This window comes from Danaus plexippus, chromosome 8 (genome assembly GCF_018135715.1).
Source record: "Danaus plexippus chromosome 8, MEX_DaPlex, whole genome shotgun sequence".
NCBI classification, from domain to species: Eukaryota; Metazoa; Arthropoda; class Insecta; order Lepidoptera; family Nymphalidae; genus Danaus; species Danaus plexippus.
Window position 1 is genome coordinate 4,189,384 of NC_083542.1, and position 22,600 is coordinate 4,211,983.

The 22,600-nt window shown below is 32.8% G+C and overlaps 3 protein-coding genes across 7 annotated transcripts; all 3 read right to left on the bottom strand.

The window, feature by feature from the left end:
• Positions 1 to 23: 23 nt before the first annotated feature.
• On the bottom strand, positions 24 to 4,505 carry LOC116775166 (chorion transcription factor Cf2-like). Of its 2 annotated transcripts, none has more exons than XM_032668004.2 (10): positions 4,011 to 4,505; positions 3,496 to 3,793; positions 3,134 to 3,325; positions 2,730 to 2,873; positions 2,280 to 2,443; positions 1,770 to 1,962; positions 1,602 to 1,698; positions 1,321 to 1,514; positions 1,032 to 1,135; positions 24 to 954 (listed from the first exon to the last, which is right to left on the bottom strand). In XM_032668004.2, the coding sequence occupies exons 2-10, from the start codon at positions 3,779 to 3,781 to the stop codon at positions 922 to 924; spliced, it is 1,407 nt and encodes a 468-aa protein (XP_032523895.1). In that variant the 5' UTR covers positions 3,782 to 3,793; positions 4,011 to 4,505; the 3' UTR covers positions 24 to 921. The 2 variants fall into 2 exon arrangements, with proteins under 2 accessions (XP_032523895.1, XP_032523904.1); XM_032668013.2 differs by having other exon boundaries at positions 3,517 to 3,793; positions 4,011 to 4,504.
• A 3,336-nt stretch (positions 4,506 to 7,841) lies between these two features.
• LOC116772255 (zinc finger and SCAN domain-containing protein 31-like) lies at positions 7,842 to 16,241 on the bottom strand. Of its 4 annotated transcripts, none has more exons than XM_032664402.2 (15): positions 16,083 to 16,241; positions 14,587 to 14,725; positions 13,978 to 14,107; positions 13,594 to 13,701; positions 13,203 to 13,286; positions 13,090 to 13,110; positions 12,600 to 12,685; positions 12,390 to 12,515; positions 11,600 to 11,692; positions 11,012 to 11,153; positions 10,153 to 10,381; positions 9,563 to 9,729; positions 8,992 to 9,155; positions 8,355 to 8,552; positions 7,842 to 8,075 (listed from the first exon to the last, which is right to left on the bottom strand). In XM_032664402.2, exons 2-14 carry the CDS (start codon positions 14,707 to 14,709, stop codon positions 8,370 to 8,372), a joined length of 1,656 nt encoding a protein of 551 aa, XP_032520293.2. In that variant the 5' UTR covers positions 14,710 to 14,725; positions 16,083 to 16,241; the 3' UTR covers positions 7,842 to 8,075; positions 8,355 to 8,369. The 4 variants fall into 4 exon arrangements, with proteins under 4 accessions (XP_032520293.2, XP_032520278.2, XP_032520251.2 ...); XM_032664387.2 differs by lacking the exon at positions 16,083 to 16,241 and adding an exon at positions 15,786 to 15,986; XM_032664360.2 differs by lacking the exon at positions 16,083 to 16,241 and adding an exon at positions 14,935 to 15,110.
• A 1,029-nt stretch (positions 16,242 to 17,270) lies between these two features.
• LOC116773248 (uncharacterized) lies at positions 17,271 to 17,999 on the bottom strand. The gene is made up of 2 exons (XM_032665672.2): positions 17,768 to 17,999; positions 17,271 to 17,667 (listed from the first exon to the last, which is right to left on the bottom strand). The coding sequence occupies exons 1-2, from the start codon at positions 17,779 to 17,781 to the stop codon at positions 17,370 to 17,372; spliced, it is 312 nt and encodes a 103-aa protein (XP_032521563.1). The 5' UTR covers positions 17,782 to 17,999; the 3' UTR covers positions 17,271 to 17,369.
• Between the last annotated feature and the right edge of the window lie 4,601 nt (positions 18,000 to 22,600).

Sequence of the window (22,600 nt, forward strand, 5' to 3'; positions counted from 1 at the left end):
TTGATTTCATCAGAAATGGCTCAGCAATAAATGGAAGCTCCTATTCAACTAATTCATACATTTTAGAAATGTTTATTTTTTTTTTATTCAACAAAATTCAGTCGCTTAATAACAATTTTTTACATGTTAATATAATATTTTTTTTTTCAATAATTTTCCTAAACAACAAAAAATTTATTACAATTCAATATCGAAAATTTTACTTCATAGAAGGAATAAATATTTCTACGTTTGAAAAATTACACCTTTTTATCTGTTTAAATTAGTTTTACAAAGTTACGTATCAGTTACATCATAAACATCGAAGTGACTAACATCTTTGTACTTTGTAGTGTTTGTAATATGAATATCTACAAAATTCATTACAGTCGATAGACGAACATTTACATGCGACAAGGAGACAGACTTCGAAAGACACGTGTCATATTAATTTAAGATCTATAAAATAAAATACAATTCAAATAGATCTTCAAGTAAAAAAAAATATACAACAACATATAAATAATAATAACGCAACAATTGAAAAACAACGAGAAAGTCAATCACAATCAACAATATAATTTTAAATATAAAACATTTGATCACATAAAGCCTCCTTGGATAACGGAAACGCTGCAAGAACTGTATATAACGTATATGTACATATAATACAATATTTAACGGTATCACATACATTTCCTCTCAAGAAATATCAACATCCGAATCCCAAAACGTAATTCAACTTTCATTATGTACACACAAGTCGAACGCGCCTTGGGAGGGTTCTGCGGTCGGAGATTCTATGAAGCCTGGATTTATTCTAATAAAATTTTATGGAATAAAGACGATCTGTATTATTTTTAAAATATCACTGATTCAGAGTCAGAAACCGTCCTTAGCGGCCGCTATGAGGGACAATAGGTCGTTCTTTTCGTCGCTGGGTCAAGAGGGCTCTAACGCCGGGGCTGGTACCGTCTGCAAAAAAACAAAACAGCATCATGTAACGATGGACACAAAAAAAGTTGATATAAATAACACTTCATTTGTAAAACCTGTGAGAGCGGTGGCGTGTTCGACTGTTGAGAAAGTTCGGCTTTGACTCGTCGCGCGATGTGCGAGCGTGTGTGCTTGCGGAGATGATCCTTGCGATAGAAACCTGGTTGGTTTAGAAATATATTACAAATAATATCATTATTGTACAATCATTTTAGAATACGCTGTGGTTTCTAGTTTACCGTCGTCAAGAACGACAGCAGCAGTTCTAACTCTTCATTCAACTGAACCTGTTATCGGTCATATTTAAGTTCTAAAACGACAATCAAATGTAAGTCAATAACCAACCTTTCCCACACTCGTTGCACACGTGTCTCTTCTCTCCCGAGTGTATTATAAAGTGAAGCGTGAGCTGTTCCTTGCGTTTGAAGGCCTTCAGACACACGGAGCAAACGTGAGGTCGTTCAGGGTTGTGAGACTGCTTGTGTCTCGTCAAATGATCCTTACGTTTGAGTGCCGCGTTGCATATGTCGCAAATAAATCTACAAATATCATCAAATTTTGTACACATTTAGCATTTATTATTGTATGACACATTTTTTTGTTGTGTTTAGTCTAGAAATGTCTACCTTCTTTCCATCGTGTGGCCCACGAGATGTTGATCCAGAAGACCGCGTTCAGGATATGCCATATGACACTCCGGGCAGCAATAAAGAGTACTTCCATCTGAGAAATGAATGGCATTTAAACAATGAAAGAAACGCCAATCAACCCCTTATTTTAGTACTCTCAGTTACCTAGAGCAGTCGTCAATCGTATTTCACCGGGTTTTGGTCTCGGCTTCTTCTCCTTGAGAGCTTTCTTCTTCTTCTTTTTCTTGGCCATCGTAATGGCATTCACATTGATGTTGGAACTAACTGTGGCATTTATAACAGGACTCACAATCGTAGCTGTTTGCACGACCACACTGTTCACGACGTTAGTTGGCACCTTAGACACATTTAATAAAGACAGCTCAAAACACCAGATTTATTTACAAAAAATAACATCTCACGTAATGAGATCTCATACTTTTTGGATTTACTACGATATGAGAATCTCATATCGTCTGCCCGTCATCACGATTGCTACAAAGTAACCGAAATGTCGGGATTATGGTGTTAAAAATAATTATAAAAGGTAGTAAATCCTAAAAATATTACTTTTACTTCGATCACAGGTAATTATATTTTTCAAATTTGATTATTATTTATTTATACAAAGTTAACTAGGTTTACTCTAAAATTTTGTTTGTTGTTAACACATACCGAAGTAAGAGTAGACATAGGAGGGAGTGAATTCGTTACGGTGACTATGGTTGGTTCCTCGCGTTTGTCGGAGTACTTCAGCAGATGGTGCAGAGGTAACGGCAGTGCTGAGAGGTAGTCCGCCACGCCGCCTCCCAGCCATGTCCCTTCCACTTCACCTATACCTAATAACACTCAGATTTTGATAAAAAGAAATGATATGAAGAATTTTCTAACTAAAGAAATTAAATTAAACCAGGCTCTGTTTCACCAGCGCTAGTTTAATTTGCAAAAAATGGAGTTCATAAACATATAGAGGTTTTGTTCAATAATAAATACAGAGAGCAGTTTAAATAAAAATATAGAAGTTAATGGAACAGAAACTACTGTTGTTGCTAATTTAAGGATTTTTTCTTTGATATCGCCAAAAAGGGTTACTTCAATAATAAATAAAAATATTCCATTACTCACTAATAAACTCCGTGGGTACATTGGAGAATTCACGTTGGTTCCGTCCCTCCTGCTTGATGGCCCGAGCTAGTGCTGCGCCCTCCTTGGGCTCGTGCAGGACTACCACCAATTGCTGTGTGCCCTGCTGCAGAGGCGCTTGACTCACTGCATACATGCATCAATAAAGTAATTGAATGTTAGTAACGAAGATTACACAAAGGCTGAATAAATTTAAAAGGCGTTTCAACTAACTGTAATGGTAGTATCATTTATATAAAGCAAAATCTTTATTGTACAAAATCTATGAAATGTAAATATGTATTAAGTATCGTATCATAAGATTTACCAAAGGAATAGAATAAAAAACCATTGAGGTAATATCCAGAGAAAATATTTAACAGCACCATTAATCAGTTATGACAAACCTTGATGTTGCTGCAGCATAGAAGTCATGATATCATGGTGTTCCTCTCTGTACTCTCTCTTGTCCCTCTGCTCCCCCTTTAACACCGTCTCCTGAACGTACCCCACTTGACCAGTCCCTCCATACGCGATGTTACCAACGTTCACAGTTGACGAAGTTGCTGTTATACTCTGGTATTTCACACCCGCATTGACTGAAAATGGTATTTAAAGTCAAGGTCCGGACATTACCACGAAAAAAATAGAGTTCGCAAAGGACGAAGCAAAACTTTTCTATGGAAATAAATAACGTAATAACATATCTCTATTTGCTTTTTTTTGTTTCGCATTATTAATTTCATAAATCAGGCACACTTCATCTCACCAGAATGTATGGGCGGTATACCAGCTAGTGTAACAGATCCTGGCTGAGAGTTGCTGACAACTACAACACTCTCGGCCTGTCTGAACTTCACGCCGTCCACAGTGACTCCACTCGACGGCGTAACAGCGAACTGGACATTACTCCCGGTGGCCTGGTATCTCGTTTCTTGCACCACACTGCTGCTTGTGCTACCGCTGCCTTCATAACCGAACTTCGCTGCGAACTGGTGGATCGTCGGGATCTGGGACGCGGCCGGCGTGTGACCGGAGAAGGGAGCGAAGTTCATCGCAGCTTATATCTGTAACCGACATTTTCAAGGTTGCGTGCACCCCGTGACAGGCGAAAGGGTGCGGCCCCTGAGGGCGCTAACTCAACCCCCGCCATTCAGCCTCACCCCAGCCTCGCATTTCTATCGCTTTATTTTTAACCACTCTCTCACACCACTCTTTAAGATGGCTTCCGGAAAATAAATCTCGCGTGAAAAAGTTTCGGATGAATTATATGTGAAATCTTACCTCTTTTGGGCCGGATAAGTGTTTTATCATAACGTTTTATTACTTGATCCTTGTTGAAATACGTTGTGGGATGTATGGCGGGGTGCGCGGACATGTTGCGCGGGCCTGCTGACATGCGTGATGAGTCGAGGCTCGCGGAGTGGGCACGGGGGCGCAGGCCGACCTACACGTGTTTAGGAACTTGTTGAGACCCCTCCGAGGGAATGGGTATAGAAAATACCATGAATGGCATTGAAACGGGGGATGGGGCTTTTATTTTTCGTTCCTGTATCTACACCAACGTCCATATTGAGTATGGTCTAAACGTTAGCTAGAGTAAAACATCGTTTGAAGTAGTCTATGATTTACTTCAAATGATATTTATTTTAATTAATTCATATTTCAGTTCATTATACAAGTATTTTAAATACAAGAATTTTTGAAATTTACTCAAATTCACAAATTGAATAGAATAAGTTTGGGGAGACTTTTGAAAGACAACGTCGATAAAAAAAACTTTGACTTTAGTTTTATTTTTTCTATAAATAAAAAGTAAAAAATAAATAATTCAGTACTTATTTTTATCAAGCAAATATGACCTTTCCTGACTTTGAAGGTTTATGGCAGAATATTTTGTGTTCGATCTGTATACAGTGCTTTAAATTACTGACTCTATTTAAGATGTTTATATCATAAGTAGGAATTTATAACCCGAAGATTAAAATTTAAAATCTCAATTTTGATACGTGGGTAAAGAAATTTATATGTAAGAAAAACATTGTATTGTTTTACTCACGCCCGCAAGACTGTTTATCTCGGGAATCAACGATTTCAGGTTTTTATGAGTAAGCCCTAAAAATAAAGAACGCCGCTTTCGCTTTTTATCTAAAAATTTTAAGAAAAAATGAAATCTATTTTATATTACGTGCTGAACTCTACAAGGAGTGACGAATTACACGTATTGACAACCAAAGAATTGACAAAATTATAAAGCTTTTATTTCTCCATTTATTTCTTTCTCAGTAAAATTATATTTATAAAATTTGTTAACTTATTTGTTACATGGTCAAAACTTTATTAAAGAACGGAATTATTATTAATCTTCTTTTATTGGCATTATTCGTAAGTAAATACAAAGCTTTAAACTAAAAAAATACTTTTATTTAAAGAGGGTAATATGACAAACATTAAAATATTAAGAAACAAATGTAGGTGACCAGGTGAGAGCGACGTCATCATAAAAAAATATAATTATAAAAGATTCAATGAGAATTACTAAAACTTTAAATTTAACGATTCTTTACGTCATTGGCCATAAAAAAAAGCATTTCGTGAAGCACAAATACAGATTACGATCTGCTCATGTATAACGATTATTAATGACTCCGATAAATCAATAAATTGTGACTTCTAATGTTAATAAAGTTTGTCTTAAAGAAACACTAACAATTCCTTAATAAAATTTCTACCCCTTGCTGTTTCCATTCCAACATACGAGGTTTCTCTTCTTCGCAGAGGATCTCCACGCACTGTTTATTTATTTTTATTCTAGAGTTGACCCGTCACCCGAAGCGACTCGCCGGTGGAGTGTCAGACATTTTTTTTTAGTCCGACACTTCACTTCGTGTCCCCGTGACCGAATTGCTGTAAACCGTAAAGTAACCGAAACGTGTACTAAAATGTAAAATAAAAAACGTGACTCAGAAAATATAGTTTTATTACGTAAAAATACCATTTACTTCTTGAGAATTTTTAAACTTCAGAAATTAGCGAAATGTTTAGCAGAAAAATAAATGATCGACAGAGAATTCTTAAAAAAAAAGCTAAGTAAATATCAGTTAGATTTTGATATGGAGAGTATTTGATTGTTAGAGATTTAACCACAGATTCACTGTATGATAAGGTCCGACTAAATCAACTTATATGTACTATTTAATATTTATCCCATACTGATTGTAGGTGTACTGTTCAGGAATTCTATACTAAAATATTTTATTAACATATACATGAAAGATATATATTTTGTATGTGATTTATAATACACAGTGTGAAATGAAGAACAAGTAAGAAATCAGAGTTTATTTCACATAATCTCATCATAAATAAAGTTCATAAAAAAAATACAACTACAACCTCGTGCGAGGTGAATTCGTCTAGGTCACTACACAGATACCTTACGTTACATAATACTTGATAGATACTCGTAAAAAAAATATAGTGTAAAAAAATTAAAAAAAAAAATCTAAAATTGGTTAACATTAAGGTTATAATTCGAAAATTATCTGTTAGTTACATACACGCTTATCATAACTAGTACTACCAAGCCGCGTTCCTGACACCTACCTACCTGTATAATGTACATTCGGCTCGCCGACACGTCATAAGTAGAGCACCTCGTATCCAATCACAAGAACGTACGACGCCTAAACTAAATACAAGTACAAAAATAATTATATTTTTTCCAACAAAAAAAAAATAAAAAATTTACACCTACATTAAAGCTGAGTGTTAATATCGTGTGATGAAAGTGTTGACGAACCTAGTCTTATAGATAAAGTCGGGGGGGGCGGTGTGTAAGAATGACATTCAGAACCCTAATACGAGTTCGCATTAACAAACTAAACACAGACTGTTTCTAGTTTATTCATATAGCTTCTCACGGACTGTACGTGAGAGTGGATGTATGGATTTAAAATAGAAGGCCGACTCACAAATTAATGCAGTTACTTAATGGTATAGAGAAAACAAGTGAAATCAAGTCAGTAATAAAGGCGTTTGAACAACAAAAAATTCGAAATGGAGGAAAAAAATCAGCACTAGTTCCCTACTACGGCCATATATTGTCAAATAATCTACGGCAGATATATTTCGCTAGCATCTAGTTTAAAACCGTAGACAGCATTCAGCGGCGGTGAGCCGGGACACGGGCATGTGTATGTAAAGTATATTTTATTGAAATTTCAGGTACCATAGTGTTATAATATAAATTCTGCAAAACCACAAACCGCCAAATGATATCCATCCAACACTACGTAGCACTATGCTTAGTACGAGTTCGCATAGTCACACTACATACGCAGCGTTAGCAGTTTTCCATCCTTGATCTCTACACACAGTATTAATGTGAGTTATTAAATGAGAGACGGGAATTATGAAGCGCATAGTGTGACTATGGAGACTCGTGCTAAGCATACACATACTAATGTCAAATAAATTTACAGAGAGAACTTAATAAAAAAAAAAGTATCTTATTTACTAAAGAACCTTAAAAAAAATATAGTAAAATTAACTAACGATTCCAAAAGAAATGATCAATCTTTATTTCTAACTAACCTGACAGATCCAAAGGGCATTCGGACTAACCGCGGACACGAAACTATAACCACTCATAATGTTTATTCTCCTTAGTTATAACTACCGGGACATTTGTTTCCCAAGTTTCACAACAACGTACTAAATAAATTTTATACAACAATGATATGTTACGGATCACATAAAAACGAAAATCCGTAATTTTTTTCAAATTCCGCGAAACATATGAGACGCTTAGCGAACACGTCATCAATGTTCCGTCTAACAATATTTCCCCATCAATCTCCATGTTACACTAGAACGTGTAAAATTAAACATTCCTTGAAAACATCAATGAAATTAGGTTATTTCTTGGACAATTAATGAGTATAGGTACAGACAGACGTATAGTATATAATTAGTAAAGAACACTAAGGCACACACACACACAGTTATATATATATATCTGTGTGTGTGTGTGACACACAGTTATATATATATATCTGTGTGTGTGTGTGACACACAGTTATATATATATATCTGTGTGTGTGTGTGACACACAGTTATATATATATATGTGTGTGTGTGTGTGTGTGTTCCATTAATTTTATTTAATTTCGAGCAAGCTTCAAAATACATTTTGTTCATAAAGCTCTTATCCTTTACACCTACAAGCACTATCAGAAAGCGTGTAGACGCCGTCCGCTGTAGTTACACATCAAATTTACAACCAATTTTCAGTTAATGGAAGCGTTGTCGGAACATTCCACGCTAGACGCGACGTCTCGCCGAGGTCTGGAACAAGAGATATTATTGTATGGGTATTTGTCAACCACACACTGTGACGTCATTTATTTTGTATATTCGTCTGGAATAAGCAATCATTATAAATAATTTTTACAATATACTATTAGGCAGATTTTATAAAAATGTATAAAATTTTTCAGTATATGTATGATCATGAGGTTATAAATTGACTTATTCTCTATTAAAATCATTATAAAAGTTGAGACAGTAAATTTCACAGCCAAAATTTGGTATAAGATTCATCTCTAGTTAGTTCATCATATCCACCTGTGTGCGTCCGTGTCACGTGTGTTGCGCGAGGAGCGCGTCGAGCTGCGCGTGCGCATCCCCCGCCTCGTCGTGGGCGTGCATGTGCGTGTGTGTGTTGGTGTGCGTGTGTGTGTGCGTCTGTCCCACCAGAGACGACATCACGTGCTGAGGGATGTTGATCTGAACGGGGACCTGCATATTAGAACTTGTCGGCACCTGGGAAATGATGTTCAAAAAATTATTAATTTTACTATATATTATGTGTTTTGATAAGTATATAATTAAAATTCTTATCAATACGAGGAATAGGTGGCTTATATAAAGAAATTATATTGAAAAGACTTGTTATTTTTACCATATATTATATATATTAATAAGTATATTATTGAAATTCTTATCGATGAAAGGAATGACTTGTTTGTATCAATAAACATTCCGCATTGTATTTTAGTTCAAAACATAATAAACACAGCGAGACCAAGAGGTAATTTTTTTTTTATTCATGATTTTAAGTTACTTATTTAATTAGCTATATTTTCATTCACTTCTTATGACCCTCGATAATCGCATAACATTATTTTTGAGCTAACATATCAGTGGTGTCAGCTTCGAACCCTGATACGATATTTAAAACAATCAGTCTTTATATATTTACGTGTATCGTAATCTCCGGCATGATGGTGTTGGTGTTTGTGATGTTAACGTTAGCGTTGGTGTTGCCAGTCTTGGTCTCCATACAGTCGTTGTTCGCCTCGTCCCTCGCTCTCTTGCTCTCGTGTGAACGTGTGTGCTTACGGAGATGATCCTTGCGATAGAATCCTGCGTGATATGAGACATTTTTATAACCAAATTTGGGTAATTTAAAAAATAACATATCCTTTGGATGTAACAGCGTTGTGTTTCGAGTTTCGTTTATTTTTAATCGATGATCGAGCTAGCAATTTAAATTATACTTATTTGCGTGTACAAACATCAAATGTGTTATACTATTACTGATATATGTTAAGCAAAATTTATTTTGGACAGGTATATGTATATAGACACTTTGTTTGTGAAGTTCGTTTGTAATTTTACCCATATCTTTATAACCTCACTTTCAATGTAATATGATATGTATACCTGTGTAATGTGTGTGTATAATGTGTATGTGTAATATGTATGTGTGTGTATATAATTTATTTATGTATGTGTGTGTATCATATAAGTCTGTCTGTACGTATGTGTACCTTTCCCACACTCCCCGCACATCTCCGTCTTGACGCCCGAGTGTATGACAGCGTGCAGGTTGAGATGTTCCCGTCTCTTGAAGCCCTTCCCGCAGGCGCCGCACACGTACGGCCGCTCTGGGTTATGACCCAGCTTGTGTCTCTCAAGGTGCTCCTTACGTTTGAGCCTGGAAATTAATATATTATATATAACATTATTATAGTTGCTGTTTCGATCATTGATTTACATATATCATACAGACGAATATCAGGTCAAAAATAATGAGAGTCCAGTTTACTACACAGAGATTTAAAAAGTTTTTATTCGTTATATAAATGGAATTAATGATTGAATGAACATATGCGACGTCCCTTTTAATTGTCATCCTTCTAATATTTTAACTGTGAAAGTTTCTGTGTACAGACCTGTTTATTGTGACCCATTACACATAAAAGGGGGGGATAGAACTTATACCGAAATCAATGAACGTACATCTATTCTATGGTGTATCAAGTCACGTTGCACAGGCGATAGATGTCACTACCGGCTGGTTACCATAGTACTCATTATCTATTATAATATGACTAGAATTAATATACAGCTATCGTACCCAGCCCCGCATATTCCGCATATGAATCGTCTCTCGATCTTGTGTACGGAGAGATGCATCTCCAACTGATCTTTCTCGGGGTAGGCCATGTCACACTGCGGGCAGCAGTACACGGGCGTACCGTCGGCAGCGGTCGCTATAATCACCTGCCCCGGCTTCGGCCGCGCCGGCTTAGCTGCTTTCTTCTTGTATTTCTTCTTCTTCTTTGTCTGAACTCGTAAAGTACCATCTGATACAAATAACAAAAAATTCACTAAGTTAACCAACTTGAAGATCATTAAATTAACAATAAGTTGTTACGTCATGAAACTTGAGCTCGGCTCTTCATTAAATATTTGCGAAGACTATTTGAATGCCAAAAAAAAACCATTAATACTTAATATAGCCACAGTTTATAAGAAAAAAATAAGACTAGAATGATTTAGTTAAAACCAGTTTGAAGTAGATTAAACTAGTATAGCTTGTTCTAAACACTATATACAGGGGGTATAGTTTATATTGAAATCGATTTTGATCAGTGCCAGAATAAAGCAATAAAAGCGATTACTACGGCCCCGCTTGTTTAAGGCAATTCCTCTTTTCTGAACCTAATTTACTCATTAGTACATATTGTATGAAATATGCTTGACATAACAATTTTAAACAATTCTATTTATACTCGCATAAAGATCCTTAATAATCTATAACAGACCCGAGACCTCACAATGAAGTCCTACAATTCATACACTTGCTTAATCCAGTGCTCGTTTTGACTGGTTAATGGATGAAATCTTTAAAATATTCAAGTGTTAAATGTATATGGACATTAACTTTAATGATAATTATCTAATTATTATACGTGTTATTTGTATAATTATACCTTCTTCTAAGACGGCTTCAGTGATCACCTCTTTCTTATCTTCCTCTGGGGTCATGTCAATGTCCTCAGCCTCAACCTTCTTAGTCTCGGTGGGGTTCAGTCTCAGGAACTGCTGTAAGGACACCGGCAACGCTTGCGTTTGCTGTAACACATACAATTGTATATTTCTATATGTCCTTCTATTTATATGTACATAATTCTATTATAGCTATCTTATTTATATGTATGTATATATTATAACAGTATCCTATTTGTATGTCCTTTTAACATTGTCGAATTAATTTAACTTTATATGGATGTTTGTTGTTTTGTTTTATCACATACGATTTGAACTAATACTGAACCTATTTTGATGAAACTTTCCTATAGAGTCTGAGATAAACATCAAAATAAATTATGGGTAGCTATATTTCGTTCCTTCATTCCGTGTAATTTATACAAATCAAACAATTATTATATGAAGTCACACGTCATTAAACATACTCTCATATTAAGCAAAAATTATTAATTTCTATTGAAAGTTTAGAATAATATTTTATTTTTTATTAAGGTATCATCTAAATATTTAATGTACATTTATCTGTATACCTGTGGCGCGAGAGTGTTGAGGTATTTAACGAGAGCCTGCGACGGTTGACCGATATGCCAGGGGACGCCATCTGTGTCCGTGCCTTGGGAACTCTGGAACACAAACAACTTAAATCAGAAAATAAAATATTTCCACACTTTTTTAAAAGCAGTAAAATTTTCTTAATAATATCTTAATATATTGTTGAAAGGAGACTTCCTATGCAAGTTTGCGTAAAACGTTTAACAGTCTGGGAGGTGGGGGGGGATAAAAAGAGAGAGAGCGAGAGGGAATGTGTGGCGCTCAAACGCACGCTCAACACAATACATTTTGTTTTTACATGATTGTACTGTATTTTATATTTCAATCCATACATCACTATCCTTACCACATGCTTCGTAGCGTCAAACTGCCTAAAGAGAGATTCAATAACAGTAACAATTTAATCTTATGGATGGAAAATCACCGTACGTAGTACACAACGAACACATACGGTAAGGCTTTGGTTGTTGAAACATACTTGTACATATTATTTAATACTCTTTCTTCTTACAAATGTACTTAGGTAGATCGTATTTTCTTTTTAAATATATGATAATGAATTAAAAGTTACATCAAAATCAAAACGTTATCACGAAGCGAGGGTAGAAACGAAAGACATTTACGTCATATCAAGCAAGAAATTCAAAAATAACATCAAGACTTAATCTCCTCCATTATCTCTATATAGAGGATTTGTTAGTAGTTTAATACAATTAATCAAGGTGCTTCCAATCAGAGAAGCGGTATAGTGTATGTATGCGGTCTTACGTCATCGTTGTTGTCGTCATTACACTCCTCCTTGATGACGATGTTGGTGACGTCACCGTCGTTGTTGTTGTTCACGGACTTGTCGGGGCCGTTGATCACGATCTGGTTGTTGGGCGTTATGAACACCTGGACAGGCGAGATTATAATTACTGCTTCTGAATCACAGAATATATAATATATATCATATAAATATATATATATAAAGGTCACCTGATGTTGTATGTTTTGCTGTACTTGTTCCTTATTTTCCTGTTGTATCAATTGCATCTCCTGAGGCAACGCCAGCACTTGTAGACCTGTCACAGATTAAACATATATTTTATTTATATATAATACTAGCACTAGCAGAGTAATGATTGTGCAAATCTCAAAATATTATATGAATATTAAAATTCTTATAAGACAACCGCTCATATATGTCATGAGATAAATCACTATATAATTAAAAATAACATTCAGTGTAACCAAAGGCTTTCATTTGTTGATTTATATACGAGTGATTTGAGTGATTTGTATGAAATGTGATATTAATTCATCAAGTGTGATAATAGTGTTGCTTTATAATGTTTACCAAATGCATCAAAACACTAATATATTATAAGTCGTGTTAAATAGCAGGTACTATGTGCTGGCGGAGTGCGGACAGCATGTGTTCAACATATGTGATGATTATTTACATTATGATAATAATTTTAATCACCTGATCTTATCCTGAACGAACCTGGACACATGGAATCGTATCACTAATTTTTATATTTACAATATATATGTATCATATGTAGTTATAGTAATTTTTCATTAATAATAGTTCACCTTCTGGTAATGTGTTTCCTATGAGTTGTATCCCACCAGATTCGTTCCCATCCGGCGAGTACGCCACTGTGAGTACCGCTCCACCTAGATTAATAGTAAATGAAATTTTAAATATATATTTTCTTTACATGGTAAACATTTTTGAGATTATTTTTTTGGTGAAATTTTAAATATATATTTTCTTTACATGGTAAACATTTTTGAGATCATTTTTTAATAGTTAACGATAGGGTAAAGAATTGTACACATTTGGAAACACTCAAAGAGTTGAACACATTTATCTTATGTCTTGGATGAAAGCTTGCGCTAACTGACTAAATGGTTGCTACTCACTTACTAATATTATCTGAGTTTCATTACAATAGCTATAATAATTGTCAGGCCGTTTCACCTTGTTGAAATCCTTGAATTGGTATTTGCATCTGATATTTTGGTTGTTGCTGTTGCAGCGTTAGATTTGGACTTAGGACCTGAATCTGCACTGTGGGCTGGGGGTCACCTGGAAAAAGAAATATATCAGTGATATATGCATTAATTAAAATATTAGCATATGCTGTAACAATGAAAAATATTTAAAGTTATAGATATTAAGAAACTATATATATATTTGATTCTAATTATAAATTTTATTATACTGTGACTTTAATTCATGTTAGCGTTTTGGTACATATATAAATTTTTATATGCTATGACCATGAAGCATGAGTCATCGTTAGTAAATAGTAACTTATAATTTATGGTGTTATAGACCAACATTCTTCAAACAATCTCATACCGGGTTTTGTTCCAGGTAAGGCAATTGGCACTGATATAAGTTGAGGCCCCACCTGGAGAGACGATGAATCAATCGCTCGTACATACTGCACACCTTCACTCATATTCACTCCGCTCACCATTCCCACCACCTGAAGGAAACGGTTTTTTTAATGCACGTATATTATGAACAGGCAGGCCATAGGACTGCAAAAAAATTTTATAGAATTTTTTTTAAGAATCTTTATTTTTTTAAATGCAAACTGAGTGTTAACAAACTATAGGGTAAAAAGTTTTTATATAAAATATTTATTGTAAATCATAATGTAGTCAAATAAAACATATAATATATCCACATCTTGTTTGTTTTAAAGATTCAATCTATGACTTCATAGGTGAAAGTTGTGACTATACAAGATTGTATTGTTGCTTTCAATTAAGACACCATAAAAGCTTATATAATTTTATTTTTAACTGGAAATATATATTACAGTAGCTATTTCAATGAATTTCAGTCCTTTTAATATTAATAATAACACAAAAAACCTATACTTAGACCTTTAAATGACATTTGAAGTAAATAATAATTAAACACGAACATACATATATATGCTGAATTATCAATATATACCTGAGACAGGGGTGTGCCGTTATTGGAGACATTCTGTTGTAATTTAGTGACCGGCAACTGTCCACCCGCTGTGACAAAATGTGTTCCCGTTGCACCCACAGCCGAGAATGTAGTGAAATTCATATCCGAGTCCTCGTCGCTGTGAATAGCATTAATTTTTTATTTATTAATTGAAATATATTTAAAAATATGTAATTTTAATATAACTATTACAGATATACTCATTATTAATCAATGCAACAAAATAAAACCATCAAAAGCAAATGACAAAAGTATATACATATCAGTCAATTCTAAATAAAAAAAATATAAGAATTAAAATGGCATTCTACATCATAATATCCCTACCAAGACGCATCGTCTCTTGTTGGCATTTTCTGCATATCGCACATATTCAGAATACTTTTCCGCCGTGGCGGGAGAAAAAAAAGAAAAAATCACTGTCCCACTGAGTCATTCGATTCCCCCACGTCACTCAACCACCACCACGGCCGGGATTACACTCTGTTCCCGATGGTAGGGCACATACCACTCACAAACACCAGACACTACACACTGAATAGCGAGAGGCGAGATTATGAAAGTGGGTTAAAGAAAGTTTCTGTGCTCCGACTGGTTGGCGGCTGTGTATCGAGTATGGACGTTTCATGTTCTAACGTGATCCTCACTTTCTCTTTGCCGTACTTTCACAAGCGAGGTGTGGTTTTGGTTCAACGACTGTAGGAAGCCAGTTAGTTGGGTAATCATCTTATTACATGCTTCTTGAATGTCTTGAATCGTACCTATTTAATGTATCGAATACAACGTTCCATAAATTTAGTTAACTATTATATATCAGAAATAAAATTTCATATAACTGTCGATGATGGACACTTTTCTTTGTTTTCTTAATCCGTGCGAGAAATTATAATCTGTTAGATTGTAATGTTTATTGCAAGTACGAAGCTTAATATTGATTTACAAGGCCACCGATATATTATAAAAATAGCCTTTAGATCATTTGAACTTTGGTACAAGGTCGCATCGATACCGAACAAACTATGCGACAGGGACAAAGAAAATAATGTGAGAACAATAAATACGATATTGAAACCAATTATGTAATGTTGTTCTTAATTTGTTTTAATTCATAAAATCTTTGTTTGGGTCATAGGGTTGTAGGCGGATCATACGGAAGATATGAGGTTGTTAACCCCTACCAGTTCTTTAGGCCCAGCCGAGTGTCCATCACGCGTCGTTATACGCATCCCCACCAAGATACGGGATCCCCTCCATATGCTTTTAATACTACACCAAATCACTCCCGCTCTCGGCTCTTTCCACCACCTCCAGGGAAATCCGCGAGAGGAGGGGTTGTGCGGCCCTCTTTACGGCACTCTCACAAGAACGCTCAGGGACGGCCACGCGCCCGTCTAACGGTACAATAAAGTACCGCTTTCGAAATAAGGTCACGGATATTCACACGTTTAAGGAAAAATCACATATAAATCACTTACCTATACGGATAAAAAGCAAATTAACAACAAAATGGTTTGGAAAAAAACATAAATTTAACCACGTATAATATTAATAAGCTTCCATTAAAAACGACGTAAACTTTTACGTTTCCACTCTTTACAACAAATGAAATCCGCCATTACTGTAAACTGTTTTAGTGTTTGGCTAAGTTGACGTGAGATGGCGCACAAATAGTTTGACATGATTGGTGAATAGTTGAATGAATGATATAATTTTAATACATTGATGCAGATTGCAGTTGCACATTATCGTTTGAAAATGAAAAATATATTTTTTTAAATTTTTGTTATTATTGTTTGTTTGTAGTAATTGAATTTATTTTAAAAATAATTTAATGTGGTTTTTTCTATAAATATTATACTAATATATAAATACATCTTGCACGTTACGAAACAATCAGTTAACAAGGAAGCATTATAAAATATTTTGTCTAAAGATCGTAAATATTTTGAAAACTGTAGATGAAACATTTTCGAATATATTTATATTAATATTATTTTACTTCATCTTTTTACACATATTTTCTTTAAATAAATTTTTATTTATTCATAGAATAGGTATAATTTACTTTGGGTTATCATTTTAATTTTTCATGTTCTTTCAATAATATTTTTTTTTACATTACCTACTTTCTTTAAACGCCAAAGCAAGGAATATTTAGATATTTAAAGAAGTTAAGTTAAAATATCGTTTAAAAATCTTTACCGACGTAAAGTAATACAATGCCATGGAATTGTTGATACAAACAATACATTACTGATGGAAAAGTTAATATGTGATAGACACATTTATTAACTAATATCTGTCAAGTTTGGGTATAACATTTAATGCATATTTAATTTAACATCACATAATATTAAAATACATTAAAATATTTTATATTATTATAGGCATGATGTCTGAAATCCTACAAATTTACGAATATCTAAGTTTGTAAGTGTGATGGTAAGATATTTTTAGCTTTTACACATGGAATCTACTGAATTCCTATCAATTTAATTCAATTATTCGTTTGTTAGCCGCAATCCATACCAAATTGTATATATTTTAAATTTTTTCCAAAAATTTTACTGGAATATCATACAAAAACTACAATTTAGTATCATCTTTGTTTACAACACTATTCATGGACAAAATTGTGTGAAATAGCCAATAAATGACAGAAATGTTGACATACAAATATTTATTAACACATTCAAATCTAAAAATTAAATACATTCTAGCAGACATTACACAGGTAACAATGAAAAAGCTTACAAAACTATTTAAAACGGAAACTGCTGCCCTGATCTTTGTATCCTCTCTAAATGTAATTCGAACAATAATTTATTTTCATAATAATATCTGCTATCTGTTGAATTGATTCCAGGATCATAACTCGGTCTCCTTTCCGAGTCTGATGATGAACTTGTACCATTATCCATGACATCAGTAATTCCGTTACTATGACTAGAATCTGATGACTGCGACGATACTGCATTTATATTATTATTTATATGAAGATTATTAATCCTTTTTGACAAAGGCATAAACTCACAAGCGTCATCTTCACGAGATCTTTTCCTGGAATTAGAATGAATTTATATGTTATTCTATCTAAATAGTGTTTCTATACTGTAATTTTTTATTAGTACTATTAGAATATGCTTAAACCTTTTTGTACCTATTTTCTGTCATGGTTCTGAATAGAATATGCACATTGCTTTCAATACTTCTTTTCTAAAAATGTATGTCTAAATCAGTGTAAATCATGTATACCAAACATGAGCATTATTTACATATTTATTATGTATATTATATGAGAGTTATCCACAGTTAAAATGTTTATTTAGGATTAAACTTTTCATTAAAAATAACGTATTTGTCACCAATATGACACTCACTGCTGTGATCAGCTGTTTACTTACGATAAAGTTCAAACTGGCAACATCCATAGATTAAGGGAATAAATATAAAAAAATAAAATTGAAACTTAGAGCAAAATATATGGCTTGGTTTCTCATAAATATTTTTTTTTATTTAAAATAATATGATCTGTAATTTATGAAAGTTCCGAAAAAATATATAGATGGCGTAAATTTGAAACTATGTAGTTGTCAAAAATGCATGGGTATTAGTTATTAACACTATAATTAAGTCAACTATTTACTTAGTCTTCGGGTGTTAGTAATTCTATAACTTTTTAGAACAAAATGTTATTCAGGATTGAATATATTTGTATAAACTTAAAAATTGATTTCCATTTGACTTTAACCGGCACTAAAAGTAATAAAGACATTGAAGCCGGGTATAGGAGTAACGGTTATCATCATACCTAGATGGCGCTAGATGTGCAAATAAAACGTTAGGTATTCGGTTGCTATGGTGTATGTTATCATGTTATGCATGGTCATAAGTCATATTTCATAAACACTAAAAATTGTAGCAGGAGCCAGGAAGGTAACCTTACATTGTTTAATCAGTCGAGTCGAATCAATTCATTCGCTCCGAGTTTTAAATCACAATAAACACGAAAAAGTGTTTCAAAGTAATACAGACAAATTTGTAAGGGTTACATTAAATAAATACAACTTTATCAGTCGAAGTCCTAAATTTCGATTTTAAAGCTACTTCCACACTACAACAACATGACAGTTTTTAATTATTTATCGGTAAAACTATTCTCACTATTAATAAATCTTATACTTTTAGTATTTATCGAAAATTTTAGTACTGGAATGTTGTTGTACCTTTTATTATAACTGTTTAAATTTATCATCAACTGTAAGTAATTTTTAGTTTTTACAAAATTTCCAACCTTTTGCTCGTTTTAAGACATAATTAACGTAAAAAGTATTACACTTCTCGAGTTGTTATCAACATATTGAGACTTGGACGATACAGTCAGCCCAAATATGGTCGATCTGAACGAGAGCACCCATAATATACAAGCCGCTAACCTTAAATTATTTATCAGAACAAACAACTACCAATGAATTAATAAAAATACTTCATTATATAAATACTAAAGTATTTTATTTCAAAATTTCTCATAAGAAAAATTGACTTTAGATTCATGGTGTTATAATAAATGTACTTTCTTTTAAATTAACATTTTGGATAGAGTAAAATGTTTTTAGCCAGTTAACATACATTATAACTTGTATTTTAATTAATTATGAGATTAACGTTCACCACTTTTAGAATTTTAACGAGAGAGTTGCTGTTTCTATTAATTAAAATTATTAATTTAATATTATAGCGGCGATCTACATCAGGTCTTGTCAGGGTTGTCGTTAGAAATTATTGTTTTACTACGCACATAACAATATAGAAAATAAATCAATTTATTTAAATATAATTTAATGACAAGTATAATTAATTATTTTTAATCTTTAGCTCCATTCTTTTGTTAATTTAGATAAAAAAACTCGATGGTCATTTAACTATTCGGTAGATAGTATAATTTTGAAGCTGTACACAACCCTGTATACGAAATCTGTCTTATCTGTGGAGCGCATCGATGCGTTACCGTTTACGCTTATCCGTTCTGCTGCGGTATTCGCACCAAATATGGCGGTATCCTCCACAACAGACGTAGGATAAAGGCACAAAGCGTGGCCTATATTTCATTGTAGTTTACTTCCTATCAAACAAATGGTCCGTGACTGTTGCTACATTATTATCCGAAGTTCAGTTTATTTACAACTAATATAGTCAAATATATTTGAATGGATCACTTATATATTTTATATTTATTTATTTATTTATTTATAAAGTGATATGCCCTATTTTACAAATACAAGGATGTTTAGGTGGCAGTTTGTACTGTACCTTCATATACATATATCAAAACCTAACACAATGTCAGTATGTACAATCATTGGAAAATAACAGTCAAAAACTTAATACTTATTATAGAAACCTAATTACCTAAATAATCTGAATTCTACAGTTAAGGTTATAAAATTATTCTAGTTTCTAAATTAGTTTTATATATGTTTGAATGAAAATAATAATGAAAGTTTTAGTAAAAAGAAATTTAGTCTATACTCTTTTTCTTAAAAAAAAAATCTACATACATTCAGATTTTTTTTTTTAACTATTTAGAGTTTACCACAAAAAGCACAGACAAGTAAAGTTGGGCTACATGGTATAATTAAGCTAGTTCCCTCGAATATGGAAGGTGCTTTGCTTTCGTGTTCTCAGTCTTACTTTCTCTATTCATACATATTCTTTTACTTTCACGCGCGTCTCGTTGAGAACCGAGATTATTCACAACATGGTTTATTTTGTTTCCACATTGTATTATAAACATGTAAATCTAATAAAGTTATCTCGGCTTCAAGTTAGAGAAAGCATTAAAAGCAAATGCAATACTATATTGTTTAAGTTTTTATGACGTCATAAAACCTATTGTTTGTTCTATAAATTGCAAATACATTGATTGAATACTTTATTTTTAGTTATTAACGTGACAGCTAAACGCAATAATAATTATTTTGAAGTAGGTATCTATCTAAAAAAATAATTATACAACTGAATAGAAGGCAGTTGAAGATAATGTGTGATTATTTTGCATAAAAAACGATCTCTGTTTAATATATAATAAATTATTAATTTAAAACCAAATCATGTTTTCTAATTAATTGTATGATATATTTTTTGACCATATGGCAATGAAATATAAATTTTAAGTGTAACTGTATCTTCAAATTGTCTGTTTTAAAACGTTACTGAAATAAATTTTATATGAAAATGTTAACTGTAAAATTAATCGCGTTATGCTAGCTTGAACATAGATTTCAAATGGACGAACGGTATTGTACAGTTGCTAACACTATCACACCGGCTGTGTGCTTGAGATAATTAATTAGTATAATCATTACACACGACTTTAGATAAAACTTATAAAACCTCTTTCCTTTGTCAGACCCATATGAAAGTAGTAGTCGAGACGAAAAAAGAAAAAGAATAACAATAAATGATTTCTAAAATCAGTATAGAGAAAATTAAAAAAATAAAATGGACGTTATTTAATGTATAAAATGTTCCAATATTATTAATTAGATCACACGTGTTAAGCCGGCGTGTTGATGACGTATCCGTGTTAACAGCCATTATTGTAACGTTCGAAATTTGAAACAAACGTCTTTCGCGAAGGTCAATTCGACGTGGAATTTAAAGACGTGATGTTTGTTATTTTGTACATCACGTCATCGCTTATTATGACATTGTTTATTTTATAATATGGAATATTATCTGCGTTACACAGTTCTAAGCTTCATAATACGTCGAGAATAAATGAACCAACAAAATATATAAAATTGTTATCTCTAAAAACAAAAATAAAAAAGATTACTATTTCTATATTGTCTGTAACTTATTGAAACAGGTAGTGAGCATTTTTATAATTCTTACAAAAGATATATTTATATAAAAATATATATGGATGATTCTCTATATCCGGTACAAATGATGGACCCTGTGATTTGAATTTCAACTAGTAACGGACGTACAACGACCTCAGACTTAATTTTCAAACGGTCATTCAAAAATCTTGCTGAATTCTTAAAAATAGTGCATCTTAATAATACAATAATGTTACATATATTTTTTATACATTAAAAGGGTATATTTCTCCATTATCATGGGATAAATTTATGCTTTGTGTTTCTCAAACTTGCATGACCTTAGTTCCTGACGACTTGCAAAAAGTACACAAAGCAGGTTCTTATACGTATTCAAAAGATGAACAAACATTAAAGGAATGTGAAATATAAAATGACTACTTCAAAGCTAATGTTCAAGCGTTTTAGGTTTCTCAAGTAAGAATTATTATTATATGAACGGCGTTTCTAATAGACCTATTATAAAATCAAAAATTTCCAAATAGTGTTATTATGGTTAGAATATATTCACTATTATACAAATTAGACTTTTAATATATATTTGTCTAAATCTTTTACGGTTTCTTCTGATCAGACTGACAAAAATCAAGTCGTTTTCAAGGACAAACGTAGTTCACCGGTCAATAACTTCTCCATAGTTAGGTGATGCAAATGTATTACAGTTAAAGATATGTGAACCGATATTATAGTTTTAGTCAAACATTATAATTTAAAACGGGTTTTTTGATATTTTTTTCCCTATAATGGCTGAAAAGAAGTACAAACTACTTTTTAAAGAAGTTTAGTCCACGTTCAAATAAGAATTAAAAAAAAGTGCGACACGGTCAAAAATAAATATAAAAAATAAAAATTAAATTGTTGCTTTGATCGTATTTTTGTGTATTATAAAATAATATGTCTAGTCGGAAATCTGTCTAGTAATATTATTTCTTTGATGAAAATAAATATCTATACAATATTTTTGAAATGTTTTCGCATTAAATTTAAATGGTGATACTTTAGTTTTTCTTTTTAATTCGTTATTATTTTACGCTACAGCCATAGGTAATGTAGATATAGAGAACACGATAAAAATAAGGTCCACAGAGTCAAAATATCTTAATAGC